This window comes from Acanthopagrus latus, chromosome 12, assembly GCF_904848185.1.
Source record: "Acanthopagrus latus isolate v.2019 chromosome 12, fAcaLat1.1, whole genome shotgun sequence".
NCBI classification, from domain to species: Eukaryota; Metazoa; Chordata; class Actinopteri; order Spariformes; family Sparidae; genus Acanthopagrus; species Acanthopagrus latus.
Genome location: NC_051050.1, coordinates 14,806,845 through 14,825,913, shown reverse-complemented (window position 1 = coordinate 14,825,913; position 19,069 = coordinate 14,806,845). Strand labels below are relative to the sequence as shown.

At 42.7% G+C, this 19,069-nt stretch overlaps 2 protein-coding genes across 3 annotated transcripts; one reads left to right on the top strand and one right to left on the bottom strand.

Annotated features, from left to right (window-relative positions):
- Positions 1 to 1,509: 1,509 nt before the first annotated feature.
- LOC119029993 (uncharacterized protein KIAA2026) lies at positions 1,510 to 13,720 on the top strand. 2 transcript variants are annotated; one of them, XM_037117277.1, is made up of 11 exons: positions 1,510 to 2,365; positions 2,922 to 3,618; positions 4,019 to 4,219; positions 4,322 to 5,955; positions 6,101 to 6,162; positions 7,746 to 7,835; positions 7,972 to 8,087; positions 8,262 to 8,467; positions 8,697 to 10,730; positions 10,940 to 11,298; positions 11,582 to 11,735. In XM_037117277.1, the coding sequence occupies exons 2-11, from the start codon at positions 2,933 to 2,935 to the stop codon at positions 11,597 to 11,599; spliced, it is 5,406 nt and encodes a 1,801-aa protein (XP_036973172.1). In that variant the 5' UTR covers positions 1,510 to 2,365; positions 2,922 to 2,932; the 3' UTR covers positions 11,600 to 11,735. The 2 variants fall into 2 exon arrangements, with proteins under 2 accessions (XP_036973172.1, XP_036973171.1); XM_037117276.1 differs by having other exon boundaries at positions 1,515 to 2,365; positions 10,940 to 13,720.
- On the bottom strand, positions 13,220 to 16,845 carry mlana (melan-A). The gene is made up of 5 exons (XM_037117278.1): positions 16,602 to 16,845; positions 15,409 to 15,501; positions 15,129 to 15,225; positions 14,730 to 14,837; positions 13,220 to 13,990 (listed from the first exon to the last, which is right to left on the bottom strand). Exons 2-5 carry the CDS (start codon positions 15,495 to 15,497, stop codon positions 13,922 to 13,924), a joined length of 363 nt encoding a protein of 120 aa, XP_036973173.1. The 5' UTR covers positions 15,498 to 15,501; positions 16,602 to 16,845; the 3' UTR covers positions 13,220 to 13,921.
- Positions 16,846 to 19,069: the final 2,224 nt, after the last annotated feature.

Below are 19,069 nucleotides of genomic sequence, written 5' to 3'. Positions count from 1 at the left end.
AGGTTAATGTTGTGGTATGCTACAATATCAACCTGTTAGAGATTAATCTTTTGTCTCCCTCCAAACAGACAATTATACAAGTGCTGCACATTCGAAATGCTGCTGCCTTGGTCATAACAAGAAACAGTCAATCTGAGCCCACTGGCTTACAGTTACTCATACGACTGATTTTTAAACTGCTGCTGCCTGTTCGCAAATCAGTTATTGCCCTTGGGCAAAAATACAAGTTGCAAATACCAGAGACATAAACTTAATAGGCCCTTAAGATCGTTATAGGATGCAGTCAGCTAGTAGTGCCTCAAGTCACAACCAAAGTGGGTGAAGCTGATTTTAGCTGCTGTTCTGCACACGGACTGAACCATATTCTTGTCTGTCTTTAATGTTCCTAAACTTGAATCACTTTCAAATTGAAATTAAAATCTCTCCTGTTTTCCAGTGCCTTTGATTAATTTCCTTTACTGCACTGACTGCTGCACTGAAACTCTTTTTCTTCTCAATTACTGTTTGTCTGTTTGTACCTAATTTAATTTCCTTCTGTTCTGATTTATTTCATTCTTCCTCTCAATTGTTTTATTGTATTCCATTGCCTTATGAAAAGCCCTTTGAAGTCCTTCCACCTTAATCTCTAAATTCCTTTTTGTAACTGGGCAGAGCACACAAAATATTTCCTTTTATGCAGCAATATTGGTGCTCAGTTAAGCATTTCATTAGCGTGAGAAAATCCATATCTTATAGTTGCCATGGTGATATAATGATGAATCATGACACACTAACACATGTTAAACTCTCCCCTAGGGCTGATTATCATTGACCTGGCTTTGCCTCTTTCCCTCAATGTATAGTGCACACCACTGCAGTGCACATCAGGGAATTATCCACCGTTTTGTACCAAAAAAAGATCTATACTGGACTGAAAATCCCTTGCCTGACAATAACTCCTAGCTGAGCTGAAATCACTGTAAAGCACATGCCTCTAGTGGCATAATTGTTTAATTAACAATCGTCCCAGCTGGAGACCTCCTCAGTCTGCCACTGGCAAGTCTATAACTGTCAGTGTAAAAGACTAACAGGCGTACATCTGCCTTCCTGATGCTGCATGCTCATGAGATTTTTTAAATTTCTTCTTAAACTTGGCAGTTGTATTTAAACAATGACAGGTGTCAAATAAAGTCAGAAACAGTGTCAGGTATCAATTTAGTGATAAACAAACTCTCACCCCACAGAAACATAATGTGGCCATACATGCAGCAACCTCAACAACATCCCGGGCTATCCTGCCCTGAGACTGGACTGCCAGGTTGTTACTGCACAAAGTCTGTCTCCTAGGATTCACACACTTGTCCCAAACATGAACACAACTATAACCATAACAACCATATGACGCAGGTTTGCACCTGGTAAATAACCTGATGTCAGGAGCTGCCTGGCAGGCTAAACAGAGGGCATACACAGCCGGCGGTCACCACTCGCACGTCAGCTGCCTTTTTGTAGCTGAGTGACCGGCGACATCTAGCGGCCCCGAGTGAGCCATGTACAGGGCTCAAGTTTACACTGCCCACGAAACAGATCCCACTGTTTCTTCTGTAAATTATTAAATGACACTTCGGAGCTCAAGTTGTGAATGAAAGTGCACAATCCGGCGCCGCTGACTCGCGTTGTGCACATAAAGCTGGTCGACAAGGTGCCTTTTGTTTCCCCGAATGGCGGCTGTCTCAAGACGCTTCTCTTTCGGTGACAAAAAGCTGACACAGTAAGGTTAATAATACGGTGTAAACAGAGAGTGTGTCAGCATTAGCTTCCAAAACCAAAATAACAGTTTCGGTGTGACACGCGACCTGCCAGCTACGTCAGGCAGGATGCGCACATTTGCATCGGGCGCACGCAGGGTGGAAGTGAACGGCACAGTAGACTTCAAGCTAGACAGCCGTCGGTTACTAGCTTTTTGTAAACCCCACAGGGTCCAGAAGAAATCTGACACATGGCGGATATTTGTCTCTAAAGTCAACCTGGAAACTCCGTGTGTCATAAAGTAGCTGTCAACTTGCAGACCTAGCGGGTTAGCTGGCTGGCTAGTGATAATGAACTGTTGTGCATTGTCGGACAATCAGCTAGTGTTATTCCGGCTAACGCTCCTTTAGCCATCTTGCTGTCACTGGCATGACTCCACGCGCTGACGACACGAGATGTCTGCATAACTTTTTATCCGCCGGACATTTAATTGCTACAACGTTTTCAGCATGGACAGCGAACGCAGCAATTGCAGGCCCCAGATTGGAGACAATAGCAAGCTAACCCAGCTAGCAAGCTGTCGTGGCTGCTAAGCTTGCTAAAAGCGGTCTCGCCTGGTGCGTGTCTGGACGTCGAGGTATGTTGTTCAACCAGCCGAGCTCTGCGTCTGGTCACTTTGTTTTGGTCTTATTCTGCACGTGATGGGGAGACGGGATGGGTTGAGGGACTGCACTACAGGACTCCACATGAGCAAGCAGAGCAAACTTTGTTTACTTATTGTTGTTTTAACTACTGTTAGCGCTCTCGCTAACAGCTAACTTCAAGCTAGTTAGCCAAAGATCCAGGGAAAAGAAAAGTTTGCAAAGATCGGGCACTTGGATAAATCAAGTTTAACTACTCATGGTTTTGACACAATCACACGAGTTTACATCTCTGTGTATTATTTGGTTGTAATAATGTGAACACCTGTCATGACAAGAAATTATAATGTCTGCAAACTTAGCTTGGCGATCTTAGGTATGTAAGTTATGAGGTATATTCTCCCTGCTGTGATTTATTTTGGACCTCGTAATATAAATGCTCAGTAAGCACTGTTTGTTTGTCTTGATCTATTATTTAGTTGCATAAAAGCTAAGTTGGAGTCTGGTTGCAACATAAAAGCTCAACACTGTGACACCTGTTACCTACTTCAGGTGCCTGGACCATGGATCAGGAAGATATAACAGACCAAACCACAGCAGCTTGTAGCCAACGCTTGTTCCACAACCAAGACTCAGCACCGCAGCAGCCCAGCTCAGGCATCATGTCCTCACAATCCAAATGGGGGAACAGCAGCACCGAGGATACTGACCTGGTCATGAATGAGGATGGGCTCAGCAATGGTACCTGTGAAGTTGAGACTATGGTAGCATTACACTGTCCAGGCGATGGTGAAGATGTTACCGCCGCACTTAGCAATGATGGAATGTCAGAGTTTTCTAACAGCGACCTCTCTCTCCCTGAGGTCTGCATTTCCACGAACAGCAATAGCTTTGAGGAGGACATGAACTATGAGGTCCAGCAAGCTTATAGAATATTCACTGGCTTTCTCTTAGACAAGCACAAAGGGATCACCAGCCCTTTCCTCTATCCTATCGGCCACCAGGAGGCCCTGCACGGTATTGGAGGTGTCCGGGGCTGGGGTCAGGCACAGCTGAGACAGTCGATGTGCATGCAGAGGATGGAGGAGAAGTTTATCAATCAGGAGTACGAGACCATAACAGAGTTTGTTGCAGACTTCAGGCTGATGTTGGAGAACTGTTACCGCTACCACGGGGTGGACCACTGGATCTCCAAACAGGCTCAAAAGCTGGAAATCATGCTGGAGCAGAAGCTTACGCTGCTGTCCAGGTAAACATAGTGTAATTACGCTGCTGATCGAATTGCTTAGCTGGCAAATGCACTGGCTATCATGGAAGGCCCAAAGGATGTTTTCTACATCATGTGATCATGAGTTAATGTTGCTGGGCAACAAATGTTTTTTTCCTAACACTAACATATTTATTAGTAGCAGAAGTAATAGGAAAATGTCAGTCAGCAACATGCTTTGATATCACAATTATCCTATTATCACAAAAAAATTACTGTAGTTACCTGTTTTAAATGACATTTTTATGCAATATGAACAATAGTTTGGCTTTTGGATAAGATCAGTGGTGTAGATGCACTGTTTGTTTACTTTTCAGACAGCTATCGTTAAGCAAATGTAATGATATTTACACAAGTTTTTCCTGTCCGTCTGTCAAACTAGGACACTGCGAGAGAAGACAACCTTGGCAGTGACTTCTAAAGGGCGTTTCGGTGCAGAGGAGGAACGGAGTTCAGGGGGAACCTCAACGAGAAGGAGACTGGCGCCTCGCAGCCTGGCTACCATCACTGTTGGTGGGCATGAGTCAATTATGGTCCAGACTTTACGGCTAGAGGAGCAACAGAGGGCGAAGGATGAGAAGAGGTGAGTGAATATTTGAGAGAAAAAATTAAGAGGTGCGATGTGAGTTTTTTTTTTTTTTTAATATTACAAGAAAAGTATTAAAACTTGACTTTGACTTTTTAGGCAACGTGAGCTTGAGAAGAAAGAGGCAGAGGAAATGTCAGCAAAAGAGGTCGAAGAGTGGGAGCAGACTCTGCTGTCACAAGCTTCCCCCCACACTGTGGACACACTTTGGGAACTCCCTGCTATAGGACACTTCCTCTGCCTGGCTCAGACTGCCCTTAACCTCCCAGAGATTGTATTTTTTGAGCTGGAGCGTTGTTTGCTGATGCCCCGCTGCAGCAGCCTCCTGTCCAAAATCATGTCTTCCCTACTGTCCCCACTCCAGCGGCGGGCCACTCTACACCGCCGGCCTGCCCTGCCTTATCGCCGCTGGGAGTCAGAGCTCAGGCAGCGGGTCATGGGCTGGTATCGAGCTGTTGGTGCCTCTCATGATCAGCCGGGTCGGGCAGAACAGCTTGGACTCTGCCAGCAGTTTTTCAGCACCCTTGGGGAGGTGAGTCCTTTGGAGGAGAAGCCCTTTCACTTGCTGCCCTTCTACCAGCGAGTATGGCTTCTGAAGGGACTGTGTGATCATGTGTATGAGACACAGAAAGATGTGCAGGATGCTCTGCTTTCTCAGCCCATCCATGAATGTAGGGAGTCTATTTTGGGGTATGACAGCAAGGAGAATGCATATATACATTTCCCACATTTCTGTGGGGCAGACCTGCGGATCTATTGCCAGAGCCCCAGCCCACCCCCAGCTTTTCCTTTCCCTTCTGTTTGGGTCAAAAGGGTTGAAATAGAGCCAGGGACGGACGGTGAAGAGTCGGATGGAATGAAGGATGAGGCACTTAAAAGTGATGGGGGCTGTTACGGAGGCTCCATGGACACAGGAGAGTCTGATGATTTGGGAAATGGGAGAGCAGAGACACTTGGGTTTTTCAAAGGGGAAAACTGGGATGGAGAGGAAGTCAAAAAAAGTTTTAAATCGTGGTCACTGAAGAAGGAGGAGGGGTCTGAATCAGGTTCCTCTGATGGAGAGTCCTGTGATGACTCTAAATTGGACTTGAAAACGCACACTAACTCCTTATCCCCTTCACACACTAGTCCTATTGGAGGACGAGTAGGGGAAATTAATTTGAAGGAGGAGACTGTAAAGTTGGAGCATCAATCCAAGCAGCTCATAATAAAACAGGAGCCGGGCTTCTCATTGGGCTCAATGCGCACCATTAAAGCAGAGACACAGGAGCCCTGTCTGAGCGTAGGGGAGCACAGCTACACAGGCCGGTCACCTGCTCGCTCAGTGAGTCAGGCCTCGCCAAGCAAATCGGTGGGGCTCAAAATGGAGGTAGGAGGACCCTGTCAGGAAAACCAAAGATCCTCCTGTTTGGACTGTTGTAAAAGCAAAACTAGTAATATTAAATCAGAGGAGCACGAGTGCTGCTGTGGCACTTCAGGGCCAACAACACAGTTGTCTTCTGAGAGTGCTCAAAACTCAAGTGAAGAGAGGGTAAATGACAAAATCTGGACAAAAAAAAAAAAGCGGAAGAAAAGGCGAGGGAGGGAACAGCTGCCGAGGGTGAAAGGAGAGCACAAGCAGCTGCAGCACGTGGACAGGATGAGGCTATCCCCAGCTGAGCCTGCCAAGTCTGCAGTGCGGAGAGTTGTTTCAACAATTAAAAGAAAAGACAAGAAGAAAAAACATAAAACAGGTGAGAAAAAGTCATTTTTGATCTTAGATATTAAGTGTGCTTTCATAGCTGCAATATGGAGTATGATCTGAATCTGAATAATATCAAGTTCATTTTATCCAATAACTTGTTGGTTCAGTGAATTTATTTGTTATATTGTTGACAGGAAAAAAACTTGAATCATCAAAGAAAATTAAAGATGAACCTCCAGTTGAGCCATCATTCAAGGTAGTCGCACTCATGCTAAAACACGCACTCTCATTTCCTAATCAGTGCATTTTTATTTTCATTTTAATTGAATAATTGTCATCATTTTAATATAATTGTGTAATTTCCAAATATATTTTCAGCCCTGCCATTCTCCTTCCCATCCTTCTGGTATAAAAATGTTTTATTTATACAGGCCAAAAATCATAATTACATTCCCTCAGTGGGCTTTACAATCTGTACAGCAAGCAACATCCTCTGTCCTTAGACCCTCGATTGAAATGAGGAAAAACTGGTGAAACATATATAAAGAAAACCCTCCTAACAGGAGAAAAAGATGGAAGGAGTGTCAACAAGAGCAACATAGGAGGGATCCTTCTCCCAGGATGGACAGACATGCAATAGATGGGGCATGTACAGAACAAAATCACAGTTTACAAATTGCATTGACAGAATATCTGAAGTTTAAATTCTTTGGAACCTTTTTTGATTACACTGCTGCTTTTAAGGCCCCCACACACAGCCCAGACTTAAACCAACGGCCAGCTGCCTTTATCCGACCACTCCGTTGCCTCTCGTCTGACTGCTCGGCAGAAAAGTAACATTGAAAAGTACTGCCTCGACAGCTGCCAATTACATAGTATAGTGTAAGTTCTGCCCTTGCGCGAGATGCAATAAATCTCCTCAACACAGGGTGGCGCTAGTCTCATCCCAGTAATTCAAAACATGAAAACAGGAAATGACAGAACAGAATACATAGAAAAACAAAGCGCACACTATTGCGGCGCACACAGTATTTCCGCCCCTCCCACACACCGCGCTGATTCGTTCGCACACCGTCAGTCAGAATGGTCATACAGCTGGCACACAACCAATCAGGGTATCCAATGGCTCAGATGGCCAACAGCCAATGTTCTCAGACTTTTCTTGTTGAATCGGAGCAGATGCTGTCCAAGCGTTTCCAAAACCTTCCAACGCAGCTGAACATAACCAACAGATTTTTCCCGAACTCGTCTGAGTCTCCCCAAATGCTTCAGATGGCTGACGGTTGGCCCGGTGTTTCAGGCTTTAGAGGCAACACAGAATACATTTTGTAAAAAGAAAGGGAGTGCTTGTACCTAACCAAGAAATTATAATCCTACAACATAAAATAACTACTGAGACTGTCCACAGAAATCCTGTTGAAAGTGTTTTAACTTTTAAACACTGTCAGTAAAATTATAGAAAAAGAGCAGAAACACCTGATTTATATAAATGAGGTAAAATTAATTGCTTGGAGAAATGTATCGGGTTCACCCCCTTTTCAAAGAGATGCAGACGCAATAGGGCTGCAGCAGTGTACCAAATTCAGTAACTTCATCAAATTCGCAAACATCATTCACACTGGAACAATGTTTGATAATATTATTTATGTGATTTACTAGAATGTGTTTTTTACCAACCTTTGAAGCCCAGGGCATGGGCTATTATTATTATTATTATTATTATTATGTTGTTGTTGTTGTTGTTGTTATTATCAGTAGTAGTAGTAGTAGTAGTAGTAGTAGTAGTAGTATTGTAATTATTGAGATTTTCTTATTTAATATATTATTTGTCCTATCTAGTTGGTATGCACCAGTCTTGAGGAGTTGCGGGGGCTGATCAGTAAGACAGAAGATGAGCTTGATGACCTGGAGAGCACCAAAAAGAGATTGGTAGGTTATAATCATAGTTTGTAGATTGTACTTTAGAGCCTTCTGAATTTGGTGGTGAAGTCAATGTTCTCACACATTTTTTCACATTTAAATGTTGATGAATTGACCAAGGTTTCTTTATTTGTTTGAATGACAGGGTCGGTGGTATTATAGGAGAGAAGCGGTTAAAGACCTCCACAGCACTCTAATCAGACTACTGAATGAGCTCTCTCCCTGGGAACCTAAACTTGTCAAGGCCTTTCAAAGGAACAGGTAAAACCCATTTGACATTTGAATGATAACTAAATCTTCATGAATTCTTTCTTTTTTGTCAAAACTTAGTTGTTAGTTTTATACAGTTTGACGGTAGTTGGCCAGCACAAGTATCATATTATTGCTGGATTAGAGACAAATCTGTGCTCTGTTGCTTCTTTCCTTCTACATCAGGCTTCGTTTGAAGAAGGAATCTGATGATTTCAAAAAACACCCAGAGTACAATAACTTTGTGCGTGAGGAGTGTCTTTCTTCATCATCCTCATCATCAGAGGATGAAGATGAAGAAAGGGATTTTGGAAAGGAGGCTTGTTCACACTCTGATCATTTTAGAAGATCAGAAGAGGAAGATATGGTTCCCAGAGGTCTTTGGAGTGGAGGTAAAGTAATTAAACTAGAATCTAGGCTAATATTTTAATTTCTGTTATGCAGTTGTAATGATGGAGATTTAATTTGTGCATTTCTGGTCTTAATGGCTGCAGCGCCGTTTAAACAAACAGTTCTGAGCTTGTTTAACTGTCCTAGAGGAAATTAATGTTTCAATCTGTCTATTGTTAGACGTATTATCAATCGCTGCATCCCTAATAGACATTTCTATTATGTTCTCAGCAAGCTCCAAGGAGTTTCCTGTTGAGTCTGCTGGAGGGAGAACGATGACCTACGTACACCCTCTGGCCAGCACAGAGAAAGGCTTCAGAGTTCAGACTGGCAGCAGTAACATTGCATCTACTGCTGATCCTGTGACACAGTCTAGATCGGAACTGGTCCCATCAAATCAGTCCAGGGATTCAAACTCATCATGGGCAGCAGGGGTGCCAGCTCAGACTTCACCGTCACCCAGACCACTCATTCTCCACCCCACCACTGGACTTCCGAAGGGCTATACGCCCATCCCCACCCTGCTGGCTAAGAGTGTGGGAAACAAAGTGACCTTAATGAAACGGCCTGCTGATTATCCAGGGGTGAACAACGTAGATGGATGGAGCAAAAGGTCTTTGGTTGCCCTGCCTACCTCTGTAGTGACTACCACAAAACTCTCAAAAGCACAAAGTTCTCCATCCAGTTCCCAGCAGAATGTACAACAAATGCAGGCACAAGGACAACCGCAGGCTGAAGTTCTAAGACAGCCAGGAATGGCCACAGTGACAGCAGCTCTTCCTAAATCACCACAGACCAAACCAACACAGAGTGAACCAAAAAATCCTGTCCAAGTGGTGTACAAGGTACCTGAGAGTCTTGGTCACCTTGTAAGGAAAGACGGAAGCAGCCCAGTCAAGATCTCTGTTCATCCAGTCATGGACCAGAACTCTGGGGAGAAGATCATGCAGCAAGTGGTGATCCTGCCTTCTAATCTTCTCATTCACAAAACTGAAGAAAAAGCTTCTTCCTTACATCAACAACAATCTAAGGGCATCCAGGTCCCAGTTTCTAAAGTGGCCAGTCCCCTATGTATGTCCACCAATGTGCCTGGGTTCACCATTCCTGAGAACAGAATCCCTGTTCAGCAAGTGGCTCCCCTAAAAGATGCCAGGACAGTGAGGACCCCTTCTCCATCTGTTTCCCCTCTTCTGCAGCAGGGAACCATGAGCACAGTAGGATTCAAGGGGACACAAGTCTGCAGTACCCAAGCAAGCAGAACACGAGGTGTCATGCCAGTCTCCTCATCTATCACAACTCCTTCAAGTGCAGTTTCTACTGAGCCTATAAAAACCACAGACCCTAAACAGGAGCTCAAGACTGTGTGTATCCGTGACTCTCAGTCCATCCTGGTAACAACTAGAGGAGGCAACACAGGCATTGTCAAAGTTCAAACATCCTCAGATCAGAATGCGCTTGGTTCTTTGGGCGCCAGCCCAGTCATCACCATCTCACCTCAGTTTAAAGCCTTCCTTGTATCCAAGACGTCTCCAACAATTTCTTCTTCTGTTCCCCCTCAGACTTCCCCTAGCACGATACCAGCAGTAACAAGTATCTCAGTGGCTCAACCTCAGAAGCAGGTTTCCTCAGTATTAAAGTCCACTTCCGCTGTCACAACTCCCGTGCTCTCTGCCGTCACTAGTAGCTTTTCCGTTACAGGCCCTGGAAACCAGACTGCAAGCACTACTGTTGCTTTAAGTCAAGGCCCCAACACCTTGGCTAGTTCTGCAGTTGCAAAAAAGATTGGCCAGCTATCACAGACTGCTGCACCTGGTTCTCATTTACAAGCTTCATTAGTAAGAAACACTGTTGTTGTCCCATCACTGAGTAGTTCTGGGGTCCCCCAAGTTCTTACAAAAGCAGAGCTCATCAGCAAGAATGCTGTGAAACGGGCCAGTACAGATGAGAGATCCCAAGTTACTAAATTCATCCTGGTTACTCCCTCTTCTTCCTCCTCCTCAAATGTTGCTTCATCAAAAGGTATACCCTCTTCCATAAAATCACTCCCTAGTCCAAGAGTCATGTTCATCAGCCAACCCACAGTGACATCATCCTCCACCTCTGTGGGAAGCATTCCAAAGCAGGCAATGGCAACTGGGGCTAGTGGACAGCTGCTTACCCCTTCATTATCAAGTCAGACTCCAAAGATGGGATTAAGCCCAGGCCAATCTGTTTGTGGTGTCAACACAGAAATGTCCAAGGTCAAGAACATCACTTTGCCCTCAGGTGGGTTTGTTTAATGTGATGATATATGGGATTCTCGTAATCTGTGCTGTATTTTATGCTTGATTTGATCTCTAAATTTTGTTATGATGAAATATGTAAATAAGACTTCATAATTATGTTGTGGAATTGGAAGCTTTTTAAATATTTGATAGGTTAAATGTTGCATTAAAGTAGTAATCAATAAAACGTTGTGCTCTCTGTGTCTCCAGGCATTCAAATCCATTTGTCAGGGAAGACAACAACCATTGGACAGACCATTGGAGCTCTGTCACGTTCTCCTTCCAAGTGCACACCAGTGTCTGTCTCGGATACAGGCCGTCCAACAGCTAGCACTCCTATAATGGTCCCGGTTACCAGTTCAAATACCATCACAAGCTCTTCTCCCCAGCTTGCCTCACACACTTCTCTGAGCACCAGCTCTCGGCTCCAGGGTATCCCTTCCTTCACTATGGTCTCCCACCCAGGCTCTTCAACATCATCTACTGCTGCCGCTCTGACTGCAGGAAACATGGTCAAGAGGGACCTTGGTATGCCTCCAAATATACTGTCCAGCAACTCCCCTGCTCAGGTAACCACTACCATGCAGAGTAGCCCTGCCCAGTCCTCCACACCTACACATGTCTGTCAGCCTTCAAATATCCAAAGTGGCATTGGTGAAGAAACCACCTCCTTCCGATCTTCCTCTCAGCTTGCTCTCAATAAAACTCAAACACCCATCTCCTCTGCAAAAACCACCAATTCCCAATTCACCACCTCTGCAACTGGCACAATCCAGCAGAGGATAGTCATCAACACTTCTACACCTCTTGCTGCTGGCACACAGATCCTGCTTAACAATGCACGTTTTGTAGTTCCTCCCCAGGGTTTGAATCCAGGCAGCCACGTCCTCATCATCTCTAGCCCTGCACCACAACAAGTGCCTACAGCCAGTGCCAGCACTGGAGCATCAGTACCTCCCCAAGGGGCAAGCCATGTCACTGTTGCCCATCGTGCACCAGTTTTGCCCCAGTCCCCAGTGAGGTTGCCTGGTGTGCCAGCCGTAAGTTGTCCTTTTGTAGCATGCACACCTGCTGTTGGTCCATCAATGCTAGCAACCACTCCCCCTGTCACACCAGTCCAACTAACAGGAACACCTGGCCTGGGCTCAGCGTGGTTACACAGTAAAACTAGTGTAGTTTCTGCTCTGCCTAGGTTGCCAGCTGTGCAGGTTGGTAATTTTACATCATCTCCTGTTGGTACACCCACTCTGATCTCAACCCCACCAAGATTAGGCAGTGTACCAGTTGCCCCAGTGGCAACCAGTGCCCCTGCTCTCAGCTCAGCACTGGCCACAATCAGGTTGGCTGCTGGTACAACTGCACGAGTTGAATGTCCATCCACCATTTCGCCTGCAGTTGCACCACCCTTATCCAGATTGTCAGCACCTCTATCAACCTTGCCTCTTTTACCCAGCCAGTCAGTACCTGCACCCCTCTCTCCAGCTGCTGCTCCTGTGGTAGCAGGCACACAAGCTTTGCACTCTTCTCTTCCTGCCCAACAGGTTGTTTCAGTGACAACCCCGGGTCCAGTCATACAACCCCAGCAGACAGCAATTGGAATTGCAACGCCCTCAATGGCTCAAGCGCAGGCATTAGCACATACAGGACTAGACAACACATCAATCAAGAAAATGGGGCATGGAGCCACGCAGCCAATGCTTGCTGGCACACGAACACAAGTAATACCCACAGTGGCTGTCCCGCCAATTGTAAGTGCGGTGTCTCGGATGCAGACGCTGCCTGTCGCTACGGTTACCCCGATCGGAAACACTGTCAGCACCTTTGAAACGGTGCCTGTGGTGACCGCACCTTCATCCAGCAGCACGGTAATAATCACACAAGCTCAGCCAATCGCAGCACTGAAGACAAACAACATCCACCCACCTGTCGTTTTGACCAATCAAGCACTTGGGAAGTACTCTCTGCAGACCTCATCCTTAGGTATGCATAGTAATGTAGCATCCAAGCTACTCATTAGTCCTGATGGTGCTGTTTTGAACACATTTCAGTGCCAGATCAATCCAGCAGAGCTGACTGCCTGCCCCAGACCACTGGATGCACTGGTGGCTTCCCCTAACAGTTCCACTGGAGCACTACACACACATGATTCCTCTTTACAGCCTTCGCAAGCAGACAGAAAGTGCACCAATTAACTGAGACTGTGCCAGCTCTGTGAGGACTCAGACTCCACTTTTCAGCTGCTTTGTTTTAGCAGGTCTCATTTCCATTGCTTGTAGTAATTTTTGGGTTAGTTAAAGAACTGCTTTCCAGCTGTAGTTTGACTCGTAACTTACTTTTAGGATACAGTAAATTACACCCCCTGGTTAAATTATCTTAGAGGTTAACTGTATGCTAAATCAGACATACAGGAAATGTATACTGTGATGGGTTTCTCAAGTGAAAAACTCTTGAGGCCGCTCTCAGATGAATGTTCTAGACTCTTAACTGTCCTTTTTTTTTTTTTTTTTTACTTCATGGCCAGTAATGACAACTGTTATAACAATTCAGTAGAATGGGAAAGTAGGTACAGTGAATTACAACTCAAGCTTTTATAATATGTTTCAGTGCCATTAGATACTGCTTCAAGGAGTAATATTTGGGATACTATTCAGTGGCACAACTTGCTCTACTTTATCCATCAATTTGAACAATATAACTGTACCTGGATAATGTCAGGCTGTCCTTTTCAACTAGTAACTGATGACTACATTTTACTTTTTAGAAATATAAATATACTAATAGAAGAATTTGTACTACATGTTTGAGCCCATATAAAAAGTTTTGAAGTCACATTTATTTATTTTTACCATATAGATTTTTCAAAAATATTTACTAGGTACATTTTCATTGAACAAATGTGGGCGTTACTGCATGGAAATAAACAATGCGACTGTCCCCAACAAGTGTGATTGACCTTCCTTACATACAGACTCTTGTGAAATCATTTTTTATTGTTTATTGAAACAACTGACTGTATATACATTGTCTTCATTCATATGAATAATTTTTACAAAGTGAGGGATACATCATTTCCACCTAATTGTATGTTTGACTACAAAGACATCATATTGACAGTGACATCAACGTCGAATATATATCATCAGACAACAGATGAATTTTGGAGTCTGTCCAAAATCTTGTCCAAAAGTCCTTTTAAGGGGAATAGGGAGGAGGCAGCGGCCCTGTGGAAATCTTTTCATAGGCTGGGGGAGCATTAGGAATCTGGAGTGGAACAAATGCATCAAATGAAACGTGTGAAACTTCAGATAAACATTACCACACTCTGACAGGGTTATACATTTTAACTGAACCTCAATTATGTTTGACGTTATTATCGTTATAATCATTACATGAAAAGCTTGAGTTTGCACACATTTGAGGCACTCTCTTTGGGTTTAAACAATTGCAGTCTTTGTATTAATGGACATGCTGGTCTGGCATGGTTAAAATGCTGTTTGCTGTTTCAATACAAAATGATAAGAATTGTTAAAGGACATTGTGCTCTTTATAACTCCAACTCATATGAGAGGGTGCTGATCCCCACACACATGAGCACACACACACCTCCCTTGGGAATGAAACATTTTTAATACCTACCCCTAGTCTGGTGACAGAATAATCTCTCCTTCAGGCATCCATTACATCACATTCACGTGTTCTACACTGTTCAGAGCCTGAGGCTTTGTAATAAACATCTACCCTCTGTTTTGGACTTCCAGTGGTGTTGAGTTAAATTAAGTCTGTACACTGGTTAACTGTTGATTGATGATGTAATTAAAACCATAGCTATACTTTAAAAAGGCCAACAACTAATAATATTACTTATTTTTTCTCATGTCCAGCTTTTTTTGTTGTTGTTGTTAAATCTTTTTGTAGACAGTTGAAATGTTGGACTTGGGGACAGGGAGACACAGTGATACAACCAGTAAAGTCAGTCATGCGGTAACTGCCTGTCCCTTACCGCAGGTCGGAAGCTGCCAAAGTCAGTTAGAGCCATCTTGTTCTCTGCTGAAGGTCCTGCCTCTGAATACTGGCCCCCTGTGAAACCGGGTGACCCTGACCTGGGGCTCTGCAGAGCAAGAAAGATTAGGACAAAGTGATAAATTGGGGGTGGAAATGAAAAAAGGGAAAGTGAAAAGACATACAAGAAGGCACAGGCCATTGAAAGAGGCTATAAATAAGATTAGATTCGTGTGAATATGCTTCATTATATCAATTGACCCATTAAAGGTATGAAAATTGGTCTGAAATTTCACAGAAACATTACATATCCGCTTTTATTGGTTAGAACAATACAGACCCACGTTTAGTATAAGATGTGAAAACAGATTCCTGATTGAGGGAAGTATGATTGTCTCACCCTGATTAATTTATAGCCGCTTCTCTTCTTGAAAAACCAGCAGCCCAGTATGAGGAGAGCTGCCAGGATGACCACCAGCAGAACTATGCCCACTGCCCTGCGGTGCACGGCAAGATCGATACAGAACATTTAGTTTGTGGCTTTATCTATCACTTTCTATCATCTATCATAATTTATAATATCCACCAAAATATAGCTGTCCACAATAGATGCATATAAGAAAGACCTGTTTGAGAGCTCTACAGTACAACCCATGTCAAAATAAAATGGATACACATACTCCTCAGCTCTGACATATCCTCGTCTGCTGCTGGCAAAATAAATGTTGAAGTCTCCACGAGGCATTCCGTCTGTTCGATTACACGGCATTCAGCTGAAAGTCAACAGAAAAAATCAGTTTATAAACTGAGCAAGCACAACGTGTTAAATTGCATCAAATCATACTCCTTGAGGGCCAAATCAAGGTTTTTGAATCGCCTATAGAATAATTACACAGTAAAGCCTAGATGGTTATCAGTAACCAAATGCAGCACGTAGTTGTCAGTCATGAGACATTTGACCACCATCAAGCTGTAAACTGTTAAATTGATTTGTTGTCTTAATCCACTTTCTTAAGTTTATGATAGCCTCACCTCATTAAAATGGAGATGAGATCGGGAGATATTATGAAAATGTGTCATAATCACTATTGAATCATAGTCACTACTATACTATACTACACTATACTAGATATATATATATATATATATATATATATATAGATATATATATATATATATATATATATATATATATATGTGTGTGTGTGTGTGTGTGTGTGTGGCAAAAGCTATATATAAACTATAGCTATATAAAAACAACATCTGGCTCATCTCTAATTGCATTCTCCATCCACAGCTCAGACAACATCATCTTCTAAAAAGAAGAGAAAGTACAGAGTAAGTAAGAGAAACACTTTGTTCTGATAGTCAAATGTTGATGCTGAACTGTCCACTGACATGAGGCTTTTTGGTGACACATGCAACAATTATTGTAAAATTGCACCCTCTGATAAAGCTCAGTTCTAAAACGATATTGGCTACTTCATGGAAGTACCAGTAGGCTAAGAAAAATACATGTTAGTGAATAAGGAAAATGTAAAGCTTACATCATGTTTGTTACAACTATAGGACTAATAAAAATATGTAACATCTGGGCAGCTTAGGTATAAAGAGTCTACAGGTTGTATCGATCCAATCGATTGTAACTACTTGATAACACACTTATCGTCATACAGCACTTGAAAGCATCCCCTGTTGTAGGCTGGTGGATGCAAATTATTGCAGCGTCTATTTTGTAACAGGCTATTCAGAAAATTAAGATTAAAAGTCCTCTTTGCACAATCCAAAAAATAATTCCACGGTAAACCAACAATAATAGAGCTCCATCTGCTATAAATAATAAATCACACAAGCAAACGAAGCACCATCTTACCAAATTGGATAATTAGATGGCAGGGAACGGTTCCTCTGGTCAGGGTGCCTTCTGAGAGAGACTGGCTCCTCTGAGCTCTGTGCTATTTCACTGCTCCAAAATCTCGCCTGACTCAGTGTAGCAGCCGTAGAGCGGAGAGGGGGAAAAACCCTCATGACCGTCACGGGTTAGAGGCTCATGGTTAAACCTATTGAAGCAGAGTAATTACCGTGAAACCCCGCGGTCCTGAACGCAACACTATTATCCACTCGTGAAACTCCAGGCGTCGGCTGCTGGCGTTTCGTGTGTGTGTGTGTGAGTGTGTGTTTGTGTGTGTGAGTGTATCAATTGTTATACACATATATCATAATCCAAAAGCTACAGTAGGCCTGGCAACGAGTTCAACACAGTTAATATCTACGGGAAGGGAGAGCAATTAAAGTTACCCCACACACTCAATTCAACACCAGAACAAGCTACAGGTGCCTTGGAAACATTTGGATTGTATTATATGACAGTATATATGCAAATATCGAAATAGTCTTAAGATTATATTTTTCATCATGTGCTGCTAAATTAAAGAACACATACCAAATATTTAAGTTATTCTCTTCTGAAAGTCTAACAGGAAAGATGTAAATTTATGAATTACAGGACTTTACAAAAGATAGCCATGATATCTGAGCGTCAATCTCATTTTGTGTCTGCGAACAAAAAAGCAAAAACAGGAGCCAAATGATAACCATCATCAAAACTTTATTGATATCACACCTTTAAAAACAGTTTACAAAGTGCCAGCGCAGACAAAGCTAAAAGTTGGAATCTCAGGGAGTCAATAAAACTGAGGAAACACAAAACATGCAAGCCAAGCAGAGAGAAGCCCAGACCAAGAGGTCAAAACAAGAACGCAAAACACAAAATGCCGATATGAATAAATAAAAAGAATAAAAGCAATGAAATGACAGTAAAAAATACATCTCATAAGATTAATTTGATGCAGATAAATAGAATAAGAACAGTGAGAACAATAAGAATGGATAGAAACTGACTGAATGGAATCAAAGAAGGATGACCTCACATTTAAAAGCAAGTCTATAAAAGTGTGACTTAAAAGAAGTCGATAAATACCAAGAAAATGAATGCTTATCATGATCCCCGTCATTGCCGAGCCAGCAGTCTTCTGGCATATTAGAGAGAGGGCGAGAAACGTGCAGTTTTTGTTACTATGTGTAATAACCACAAGTTAATGATTCATTGTTGCTTGTGGATGCTCCAAGCAACTTTTGACATTTTTGGAAATCCTCCACAAAAAAACAAAACAAAAAAAAAACAAAAACCAATGAGTATATCAGGCGGCCTTTACCTGTATGGTGTCATCATACCTTGCTCATTAAACTTGCTGTTATATAAAAGATGTCCTGAAGGCATCATTTTTAGTCACATGTGATTCACATGGCCCTGTACTGCCTCTGGCCCTGTGTGATAAAGCCCATCCTCTGAGTCATGTCGAGCATGTGTTTGTTAGTTTTTTTTATATAAATTTCCCAGTTGATCTTTGATGATAGTCCTCCTCCAGATTTAACATTTAGTATTGTTTTATGTTATTCTTTAAGAGTGCATTTTCTTACAGCAGCTCATTCTCAGTTCTGTAAAATGGCTGCTTATTGATTTAGTTTGTTTCTCATCATTAAAGTGGTTGCCTGAACTATTCTCCACAGATGGAATAATCTAAATGGAATCAGAATCCGTATCTGTTAGTCCCACACACGGGGAAGTTTGTGTGTCAGAGCAGCCGAAGGACAGTTCAATATCACAATAAACAATAATACTATATTAAATATATTAAAAGGGTAAGACGAAGAGCTAGAGCAGACATAGAAACAGAATTGTATATACATAATATGTACAAATATGAACAGTGTAGGCAGTGTATTGTTATCAATAAATAATAAATATGAGTATGGAAAATTCGCAGTTAGCGCAAACCAAAATGAGAAATTAGTTATGTACACAGTTTGTCCCCATATGAGGAGGGTCAGCTTGGGTGTCAAGAAAGCAGGTAAGATACAACAACAACAAAAAAGTTTTCTTTAGTCTGTAAAATAAATAAATAAATAAAAACACATTTAATTTTTCACCACAAGAGGGAGACCAAAACCTGATTATGAAATCGAGTCAGTCTCGATTTGTCTCAGGCTGAGGCTCACTTCTCGATCTCTGTAGTTCTACATGTTGACCCATTTCATGTTATTAATTTGTGATCTTCTTGTTCCGACTGGCCCGATGAGTTTACAAAACTTAAAACAGGGGGAGACTTTTTTATTTTCTGTGTGTATTCATTTATATTTGCAGATTTGGGGTTAAGTTTGTTTGGGGGAGCAGCCAGCTGATTGGCCGGTTGTGCGATGTTGGTGTACAGTAGTGATTGCAAGCCTACATACATAATCCACAGGTAAATACAAGGTTTATGTTTTGCTTTTAAGAGCGTG

What these genes read in the sequence shown, in the direction of transcription:
- LOC119029993 (XM_037117276.1), top strand. Translation starts at nt 2,933, where the DNA reads ATGGATCAGGAAGATATAACAGACCAAACCACAGCAGCTTGTAGCCAA. An exon ending in AGAGCACCAAAAAGAGATTG is followed by an intron (nt 7,836 to 7,971) that starts GTAGGTTATAAT and finishes TTTGAATGACAG; the next exon opens with GGTCGGTGGTATTATAGGAG. An exon ending in CAGAGGTCTTTGGAGTGGAG is followed by an intron (nt 8,468 to 8,696) that starts GTAAAGTAATTA and finishes TTATGTTCTCAG; the next exon opens with CAAGCTCCAAGGAGTTTCCT.
- mlana (XM_037117278.1), bottom strand. Translation starts at nt 15,497, where the DNA reads ATGCCGTGTAATCGAACAGACGGAATGCCTCGTGGAGACTTCAACATT. An exon ending in GGATATGTCAGAGCTGAGGA is followed by an intron (nt 15,226 to 15,408) that starts GTATGTGTATCC and finishes CGTGCACCGCAG; the next exon opens with GGCAGTGGGCATAGTTCTGC. An exon ending in GCGGCTATAAATTAATCAGG is followed by an intron (nt 14,838 to 15,128) that starts GTGAGACAATCA and finishes CTTGCTCTGCAG; the next exon opens with AGCCCCAGGTCAGGGTCACC.